Source organism: Centropristis striata, chromosome 18, assembly GCF_030273125.1.
Source record: "Centropristis striata isolate RG_2023a ecotype Rhode Island chromosome 18, C.striata_1.0, whole genome shotgun sequence".
In the NCBI taxonomy this organism is placed as follows: Eukaryota; Metazoa; Chordata; class Actinopteri; order Perciformes; family Serranidae; genus Centropristis; species Centropristis striata.
The window spans coordinates 11,758,436-11,769,295 of NC_081534.1; the positions used below are offsets into that span (position 1 = coordinate 11,758,436).

Genomic DNA, 10,860 nt, shown 5'->3' on the forward strand with positions numbered 1-10,860 from the left:
AAGATGGCGACGAGTATAACGCTGAACTCGAGGCTTCCAACGGGCAGTCCACAAACCAATGGGTGACGTCACGGTGACTACGTCCATTATTTATATACAGTCTATGGTAGGGAGGCTGGTAAGAAACCTGTAGTTTCTTTTGGTTAATATTTGTTTTCATGTTAGTTTCCTATTGAGAGATGTTTTGTTTGTTGTTTTAGCCATGCTCACCCTGAGGTGAAATATTTATTGTTGTGAACAATAAATTGTGTTGGACTGCTTACATTGGTCATCTTCATCTCTGTGAAGGGAGTTGGGAAAAGGGGAGAGCATTTTTATGTTGCGCTCAGGTTACCCTTGGCCGGGGCGCAACACACACACACACACACACACACACACACACACATTCTCATAGTGTAGTTTGTATGGAATGGAATGTTTTCTCTTTAAATTGACAGATCAAAGGAAAATTCCGGAACCTATATGCCATAATGAGATGCCATCCCAGTGCAGTTCTTCCAGTCTGCCAGTCAGAGAGCATTCCAGAGGAGGAAATATCTTAACAAAGCCCTTTGACCGTTTTATTTCTTCAAGCCAGAAAATGCCTGATCTTTATTTCTGCAAAAGACAACAAGGTAAGCTAGTTTGTGAAAGATAGTTTGTGTCAGGACCTCACTGACTGGTGGTAAAACACCTTTTTCTGTAGCCATGACCTTAGTGTATGGTTTAGTATTACACTTACTGATAAGTATTGTTGCACATTGGCTAATTATACCAAAACATTTTTTTAAATTAAATTATCAGCCAACTTTCAATCAATGTCTTCTCAACACATACCACCATTTTCCTACAGAAAATTCTGATTGAAATCACGCAATATCTTAACCAGTGTGCTGATGTTTGTATTTCATTTCATTTAAACTAAATTGATTTAAAACCCTAAACACTCCTGTTCCTGGAAACTTTGCAACAAATGCTGCATCTGAAAAGATAAAACTGAAATCTTTTTTGTTTCATTTGCTTCTTTCAGATTGATTTTAATCTTGAGGAACATAGTCATGATACATCAACCAGCCCAGAACCAACCAGGGTGTCCTGCTGCTTTGGAGCCTGATGCTCTGCATATTGACCTGCCACATGCTGATCCAGAAAAAGTTTATTTTACCATTCTCAAATGTTTGGTACAAATAAGTCCACAGTAAGTGCAACATTATAATACAGTATTTACAAGTATTGTTTTGAGGGCATATCAAGTAACGGCCAAATAGTTATGTATGTTATTTGTCAACTGGTTTGTCTTGATTATTTAAACTACAACATTGACTGTTTTCTTACAGGCATTGGGAGTTTATAAGACATGGGTTGGTGACTGGTGCGGCAATGACTGTGCTGGCCAGTTCTTGCATGGATATGATCCAGGTTTTTGCAGAGGCCATCCTGGATGTTTTGATGCCACAGGTCTACAGATACATGAAAACCTATAGCACCTTTTCTGTATTTGTCCTTGGTCTTACTGAGGACCGAATCCACAGCTACCTGGGAGATTCTATTGAACGGGGGCTGGCTAAAGCACTGGACATCAAGGTGCAACATTTTGAGGCCACCAAGAAGTTCTACCAGTTGCTTTTGAGACACATTTCAAAGGCGGTCAACTCAGTCTTGGCTTTGACCACTCAGGCTCCCACCTTTGAGTCCATGCTCCCAGTGTTTTTTGTCAGCGGCTGTGTGACTTCAACTGGAGAACTTTTTGATATTGTTCGACAGTTTGCCACCATACTGACAGAAGCCCTCAAAGTTCGGCAGCGTGCAATGTGGAACCTGAATGAATCGTATGAACCAGGCAGATTCGTGTTAACCCCCTATTTCTATTTCCAGTCCAAAAGTGACTTAAATGAATTGGTGAAGGCTTACATCTCTCGCATGGTGAAAATCCTAAAAAGTGCTCAAATGCCAAACTGTGTAACAAGCTCTAGCGACCATAAAGGTGTTTGTATTCGAGTTGGCACAAACACACAAATGTTGACTGTGGAAGACATGGATTCAGATGGACAAGAGTCTGCCATGTCATCCTGTTGTGATTCAGATGGTATACCAGGTGCCGTGCCTGATAGCGGCAATACTGAGTCCAATACTGAGAGCTGTCCCTTTAGTTCAGCTACAGTAATTGCTGCTCATCATTCAGGTCCCAATGAGATGGAGTCGATAAAAAATATAGCTGACGAACTGGTACAAGCATTTTCAGCAGAAGATTTGCCAGGCTCAGTGCAGGGAGACAGTAGTCAATCAGTCCACAGTGGGCTGGATGTCAAAGACAAAGGTAAACTAAGAGAACTCACGGACAGAATTTTCAATTTGGTGATGAGTGGACATGACTACCAGATTCCGATAGTGGCAGTTGAAATACGCATGTGCGACATTGTGACCTATGGAAAGCTGAGGGGAGAGGGTCTCATTGCACATGCTCTGTACCTGAGGACAGAGGAGGTTGTTACTCGTTGTGCTATGCAGGTTCAGCTGTGGTCAGAAGTATACTCGGAGCAGTTGGATTCTGAAGAATTTTCTGTCTCTGATAACTCCATATTTGGACCAAGGATTGTTGTAGGAGACCATTTGGAAGAAGTGGTAGAAAGTTCTACTTCAAGTAGTTTATCACAGGATATTTCAGATTCTAACATGACATATGAAGTTAACGATGAGCTTCACCATGACTTGTTTGGAGTCACTGTTCCTCAAGGCCTGATGACTCTGCTTGTTGAGGAGATGCTCACTGTCATCGGTATTAATAACATTGAAACTGTGTTGCACTTGACAAGCAATGCAATTATACAGCTTGAAGATGGGGACCTGCGCGAACACTTCCACTTTGGTCGGAGTTACAAAGCCATTTCCCAGGCTGTCATTAGAGATCTGCTGGAGTTAAGTTCACTACAAGAGCTGCAGGAGGCAGTGAGGTCAATGGATCCCGGTTTAAAGGAGGCTATTTTGAGAGCACTGAAGAAACAGTTTACTCTAGTGCCTAATGGAAACACAGCCAAGAAACCAACATGCGCCTTCTTCAAAAAATTAGGGAAACTGTGCTGCAACAAAAAGAGCACTAGCAAGGTCACCCCTGTCATGGCTCTGACCATGGACCAGGACAGCAAAGAGTTAGAGGGTAAGTCACAAAACAAATACTTTATGTTCATTTCATTACAAATTGAGCTTTCAGGCTGACATTCACTAGGGAAGCAACAGACTTGAGGTGTTCCTGTTCCTGACATCCACTTTAAACTTCTAGCTTAATTGTTTGAATCTGATTTAATTTTTCATTACATATGCAATGCTAACTATCTTGATTTTATTGAACTACACTGTGTGCATTGTTTATTGTCTTTCATTACAATATGTACTGACATGTATTTATTTGTCATGTATTTATATAGCTCTCAACTCAAAGCCCACTTGTGTGAATGTCAGCTTTTTATTGGCAAATCTATTTATCTATTTATTGTTATTGTAATGATGTTAATTTAGTGAGTAAGTGGTACCAGTGAATTTGTTTTTTACTGGTCCCAAGATGAAATTTATTTTCATTTTGTGGTATTTTTTCAACAGACTGTTTGAGTAAAGAAGAACCCCCCAAGGACGAACCTGAGCAATGCCCGTGTCCATCCACAACCAGGATAGCTGCCACTCTCAGGGACATGTGGTCCTTCTCAAAGAAGATGTTTTCCTCCATTGCTAAGGCATTGGGCATACCATGCACCGCTTGCCTCTGCCCAAAGAGCCAGTCAAGCTTTAGGACAGAGGATGTTTTCGATAGGGGAGATCGAGGAGAGGCTTCAGAGATGTAAGGTTCCACCCAACCCCTGCAGGGACCTCTTGGGAAGAGGAGTCCCAGGTCAACTGCAGGAGAGGAGCCACTGCAAGCTGCTGGGGAAGAGGAATACAAGGTCAACTGCAGGAGAGGAGCCACTGCAAGACAACGGGGGAAAGGAATCCCAGGCCATTGTGAGCCCCTTATGGGAGAGCAGTCACAGGTCAACTGGTGGAGAGGAGTCACTGCAAGCCACCTGGGGGAGGGATGTCCCAAGTCAACTGGGGGAGAGGAGCCACTGCAAGATGACGGGGGTAGAGAAGTTTTAGGTCAAATGGAGGAGAGGAGCCACTACAACCCCCCTGTGGGAATGGAGTTCCAGTTCAACTGGAGGAGAGGAGCCACTGCAAGCCACCTGGGGGAGATAAGTCCAAGGGCAACTGCAGTAGAGGAGCAAAAAACAAGGCACCTGGGTAAGAGGAATCCAAAGTCAACTGCAGGAAAGGAGCAAATTGCAAGTCGCCTGGAGGGATCCCAGGTCAACTGCAGGAGAGGAGCCACTGGAAGACGAAGAGGTGAAAGGAGTCCCATGTCAACTGGAGAAGAGGAGCCACTGCAAGCCACCTCTGGGAGCCACTGTAAGCCACCTGCAGAAGAGGAGTCCAAGGTCAACTGCAGGAGAGGAGCCACTACCGGCCGGCTTTGGATGAGGAGTCCAAGGTCAACTGCAGGAAAGGAGCCACTGTACGACGACAGGGGGAAAGGAGTCCCAGCTCAACTGGAGAAGAAGGGCCACTGCAAGCCAACTGTGGGAAAAGAGTTCCATGTCAACTAGAGGAGAGGAGCCACTGCAAGTCCCCTGTGGGAAAGGAGTTACAGGTCTATCTGTCTGTCCGTCCATCCATCCATCCATCCATCCATCCAAAAATGAAAAATAAAAAAATAAAATACCAGCAGCAGTGGTTGCTGGAACTTCACTGTAATTACGGAATATTACTATAAAATACTTTATATTTTTAACCTATTTATGGTCATTTGCTTTACAAAGAACAGCTATAATACAAACCTGTATACATCTTAGTGATAAACGAAGTACATCATTGTTATATTACTGTATTTTTTTTTGCAAAGTTCAACTTCACAGTAAGTTACCAGAAGCTGGTCACCATATCTTTGCAAAAAAAATACAGTTCAATTCACCTGGCATTACAGTTACGCATATATTACACATATTTAGTAATGAATTTCTGCTGATGGTAAATTACAAAGGAAATGCCAAATAAAGCCCATTGTGAACCAAGGTACAGAATGTGATAAACTTTATGAAACTGTTTTTGCATTATACATTCTTTGTGAAAAAAAATATTGAACTGATCCAAAAGTATACTTACAAAGCAGTATTAAGATCTTGATATAGCATTTTTCCATACTTGCACTGGGTTGACCAAAAGTAATGAGTCACTGAGTCCAGACTTGACTGAAGATAAGTGGGACAGAGTCTCATATGCCCCTTTTCAACCAAAGCAGTTTCAAGGCCAGTTTGGAGCAGTTAGGAGGTTAGGAGGGTTAGTGCTGGTTTGCAACTTCCAAATTTCTCAATGCCAAAACCACCCATCCTGCTCTGAGCCTGCTGTGAATGACAGAGTGACCAGCCATCATCCAGTGCATCTGCTGACCTGTTAAACTGGTGTCTACCATCACAGTTCACCAGAGGTATTATCTGTGCAGTCATGGAACGTTCCACAGTTAATTAATAGTTAACTGTGGGCCTGAACAAACATCCTGAAAGACAGAATTTCCACCAGTTTTTGTTATTGTATCGTTGTAAGTTGTGGTATTTCCAATCCAGTTACACCTATTTCTGATATAATCAATTTATTTAGACCATGTACATGCCCTTAATGTATAATAAATCAGTTTTACCTGAGAATTAGAAATGTATTTCATACAAATGTCACTTAAGGATGTGGTGAATGTATTTGGTGAGATTAATTTTCAAACCTATTTGGTACAACTTCAAGAAATAGGACTGAAGACTTTAGGAATGAGATGTTTCAAATTCAGATGTTAATCAGAAAGAACATCAAGATTGTAAGAGGAGGTTTTTCAATGTTGAAACTGTGTTCAGTGGAGTGAAACATGTTGGAATTAGATTTAAGAGTAACTAAAAAAATTTTCAGCTGAAAAACAACCCTAACCCAAAGGAGGTAAAAGAAGACAGGAGGACATACATCCTCTTCAGCATCAACTCTTTCCAGTGCACAAGTTAGAACTTACAATCAAATGGCTAAATTCACACTCAAAAATCTAAACAGTTAGGCCCAAGTAGCTCACCTGGTATAACACGTACCACATATTGTTATTGTTTATTTTATTTTTTTTAATTTAACCTTTATTTAACCAGGTCGGTCCCACTGAGACACAAAGACCTCTTTTTCAGGGGAAGCCTGGCCAAGACAGCAGCAGGGTTAAAAGTTACAACAATAAGACAGACAGTGCATCATGACAAGAACAGAAAATAAAACATGGACGTACAGTAAAATACAAGCAAGCCAGACGACACAGTAAGATAGGCATGGACAGCACAAGATCATGACATCATAAAAAACAAGTGGAAAGGCGATACGTGTCTGCTTCCAGATCTCTCAAGAGTTTTTTAAAGGATGTGAGCGTAATAAGGTCCTGCAGATTGAGACTGCTCTGGAGCAGATTCCAGGAAGAGGGAGCCCAATACATAAAAGACTGTTTACCGAGTACAGTGCGGACTTTGGGAACAGTCAACCGGTATGTATCATAGGAACGAAGACTGTAGGTGCTGTGGGTCCTGATATTGTAGTCACACAGGTATGTGGGGAGTAAACCTAGAATGGCCTTATAAATGAAACAATGCCAGTGAGTTAACCTGCGAGCGGCTAAGGACGGCCACTCAACCCGGGCATATAAGGAGCAGTGATGTGTGAGAGCTTTGCAGCCTGTAACAAACCTCAAAGCACCATGGTACACAGTATCAAGGGATTGAAGACAATATACAGGGGCATGCATATACAACAGATCACCGTAGTCAAGCACAGGGAGAAAGGTAGCAGAAACTAGTTTTTTCCTTGCAGCAAAGGAGAAACATGACTTGTTCCTGAAGAAAAAGCCCAGCTTAATTTTCAGCTTTTTGATGAGGCTCTCAATGTGGGTTTTAAAAGTTAGGCGGTCATCAATTAAAATTCCCAAGTACTTGTAATGTGTAACCAACTCGATCTGGTATCCCTGCAAGGAAAATATGCTGGGTGGAGGATCACTGACCTTCCTGCCGTTGGTGAACATCATTAGTTTAGTTTTTAGACATTTAAAACAAGTTTCAGGTCGATCAGTTGGGATTCCAAAAGATTAAAAGCTGTCTGCAAATAGTCAAAGGCTTGATTTAGAGTTGAACCACAGCAATATAAAACCGTATCATCGGCATAGAAATGAAATTTGGCATTGGGAACATTTCGACCCAGCACATCAACATAGATACTGAATAAAATTGGACCCAAGACCGAGCCCTGAGGAACACCAGAAGAGACATTTAAAATACTGGAAGAGCAGCCATCATGGTAGACACATTGACACCTGTTGGACAGATAATTTGCAAACCAACCAACAGCTTGTTTGGACAACCCAATGTCTGACAAACGTTTTTCCAAGATGTGATGGTCCACTGTGTCAAAAGCCTTGGAAAGGTCAACAAAGAGAGCTGTGCAAAAGTTTTTATGATCTAGTGACTCTAAGATGTCATTTGTGACTTTAAGGGAAGCTGTAATGGTGCTGTGCTGTTTCCTGAATCCAGACTGATATGGAGAGAGAATGTTATTTGCATGCAAGAAGTCCTTTAACTGATCATTTACAAGTCTTTCAAGGACCTTGGACAAAATGCATAATTTGGAAATCGGTCTATAGTTGTTAAGGGAGGTGGGATCTCCCCCTTTAGGTAGAGGGAGGACGTGAGCGGTCTTCCAGATTTTAGGAATTTTTGTTGTTGTAAGAGTGAGGTTAAAAATATGTTGGAGGGGTTTAGCAATAATATTAGCTGCTAATTTTAAAAAATAGGGTTCCAATTTATTTGGGCCGGCAGATTTTGTGGAGTCAAGTGATACCAGAGCTCTTTGGACTTCTTCGAGTGAAAACAAGGTAAAATGGAACAGTGGGCCTGCAACTACATGACCTTCATCAGGAGCAGATGACAGTGCGTCTGAAGCAACAGGCAGACAAGAAGCGGATAAGACATTTGGGGGAGAGGACTTGGAAAACAGGGAACCAGAGGCAATAAAATGCTTATTAAAACAGTCAAGCATAGAAGCCCTATCTGAAACGATGGAGGAGTCGTCGTTAATAATACAGGGAGGAAGTTCACAATGAGTGCCAGTGGCTGAGATGGATTTAATTACTTTCCAGAATTTCCTGGGGTCATTTAAATTTTTGGTTGTAGTAGAGAGATAAAATTCTGACTTGGCCTTTTTCATAAGGAAAGAGAATCTATTTCGTAGTTGTCTAAAAGTGAGCCAATCAGTCTCCAGCCCTGTTTTCCTTGCCTGAGCCCAAGCTAGGTTTCGCTCATGGAATAAATTACCTAGATCAGGTGTAAACCAGGGGTTATCCCTCCCCTTCACCTTACACCTTCTAAAGGGTGCATGTTTATCTACAATGTAAGTGAAGCTGTCACAGAAAAATTTCCAAGCAGTCTCCACATCACTAATTAGGACAATTCGCTTCCAATCACAGTGATAAAGATCATGGACAAAACCTTGTTCAACAAAGGCCTTCAGATTTCGTTTGACCACAAAACGAGGTTTAGATTTGGGAACCTTGGTATTTTGGACAGCAGCAATCACACAATGATCACTTATATCATTCGCAAAAACACCTGTCATCGAGTATTTGTGTGGGACATTAGTTAAGAACAGATCAATTAGGGATGACTTATCTGGGAATTTGGAGTTTGGGTGCGTAGGGCTCCCAATAATCTGAGTGAGGTTAAGAGAGATGCATGCAACTTTGTAGAGCAATGGTTCAATTCCGGCTTGGGCCCTTTGCTGCATATTATCCCCTCTCTCTCTCTCCACTGATGTGTCTTCCTGTCTATCTCTACTGCCACTTTAGACACATTAGAAGAAGAGTGCATCTTTAAAAGTCAATAAGCAGTTTCAATGCAATTCCTGGAAAGTGGCAGGAGCTACATTTTTACACTTAAAATATAGAGAAAAGTTAATTTATACAAGAACAGTGTGTACAGATAGTATAGACAATATACTCGTAAATTTACTTGTAGATCTTAGCAAGGCCACCAGCCTTCAAACTACACTGAAGTTTCACAAAAGCACTGAAACCAAAGGCTCAAATGTTCTTGATTCCCTGCAAGTATCATAGAACATGCCAAACGTCAACTAACACATATTCTCATTGTAGATTAATCCAAAAAGCAAAAGCTGGAAAAACTCCCAGCATGTAATGTAAAATCTTCAAGAGGGAAATAGCTATTTGCCATTTTCAAAATTATGTAAACAAAGTGCTGAAAGAACTTCCTTTTAAACTGTTTTAAATGTGAATATTTTATGACATACACATCAGGAAACTATGTTATTCAGACAGCAATACTGTTAATTGTAGGGTATTTACATGATTGTTACTTGTGGCCATTCATTTTACAAAAAAATCTATACTTTCAAAGTAAAATTGTGTGGTTTTTTTGTCTTTTACATATTATGACAGTAAAAATGATAGGCTACTTATGCTCTGTTTCTTGGTTTAGGGAAATTCAACGTATCCAGCATGGTGATATACTATTTCAGATTTTATGGTCTGTTACGGATTATTTGACTTTTTTTTTTTAACCGGATATTCTCCAAACATTTTTTAACAGTATATTTAACAGTGACTGAATATATATATATATATATATATATATATATATATATATATATATATATATATATATATATATATATAGTTAAAGGTCCTTCAGTGTCATGGTTGGACAGTTTTTCACCGTAATATTTACTGACATATTTTACAGTATATGAACTTTGTGAAGCTATAGATAAAAGTATCTCCAACTAGAGTCCTACTGTAAGTTTGGCACCTATGTCAAACTGTACTGCCACCATGCTTTGCATACATATTTATTTTCCTCCCCGTAAAAATAAAAAAATAAAATTAATCTTTAGTCTTCTTCAGTTCTCTCTTATCTATTCTGTTTGCAGATGCACTGCCAGAGACATACATAACAGCTATGTCAAGGAAATGCATTGGCAATGTTAGAAAGTTGAAAGAACTAAATCAGAGAGATGAATACATAGTTAACTATTCAGACTTTCAGTTTGAGGCTGAATTCCTTTAACACAGTAAGAAACCTCTTTGCTCCTTTTAGCTTTCTCTATCAACGTATGGCACATCTGAAAGACTGAAAGATACATCACAGTTCATAAAGCTTTCCACAGTGTCATGTTGATGCTTTCACAAGGTTTTGCTGTAAAAAGACCTCATAAACACCATACTCTATTCAGAGGCTGCAGCACATTACTTGGGGTCAACATGAGTTGTGGATGTTGTTTGTTCTCAAGATTGATAAATGAATGTAGAATGAATCACTACAGCCGAGAGAGCTTAACGCATTAAAAAAAAACACCAAATTGTGGATCTGGTTTCATGTTATGAAATATGTGGAATTGCTGATCACTAAAGCTATCAAGTCTATTTAATTGCCTGTCTCCTTGATAGCAATGTATGACACTGTGGAAGCAGGCTGCCTATTTTTAGCCAATGCTGATTGTTAAAAAGGCTTGGCTGTTGCCTGGTAATCTTGCCATCTGCAAGCTGGGGTCTGTACGTGGTCCAAGATCATTTTAGGGTTAAAAAAGCACCACTATGTGACATCTCTCTGCAACACATTCTCATCCTAACTTGTTATATACTGACACTTTGTCATGGCTCTTGGTGCCTGCTACTAAAATATAAGGCACTCTTTTGCGTCACTTTTGAACGTATCAGGGACAAGAGTGCTACTTTTTGCTAGTTAGAAAAGTGGCTTTTTCAAAATAAACTTCTATGTTTACAGG

At 40.4% G+C, this 10,860-nt stretch overlaps 1 protein-coding gene across 1 annotated transcript; it reads left to right on the forward strand.

The window, feature by feature from the left end:
• Nucleotides 1–486: 486 nt before the first annotated feature.
• LOC131991521 (uncharacterized) lies at nt 487–3,077 on the forward strand. Its single transcript, XM_059356977.1, has 4 exons — nt 487–614; nt 1,010–1,177; nt 1,317–2,981; nt 3,047–3,077. Exons 2-4 carry the CDS (start codon nt 1,038–1,040, stop codon nt 3,075–3,077), a joined length of 1,836 nt encoding a protein of 611 aa, XP_059212960.1. The 5' UTR covers nt 487–614; nt 1,010–1,037.
• The last annotated feature ends 7,783 nt before the right edge of the window (nt 3,078–10,860 follow it).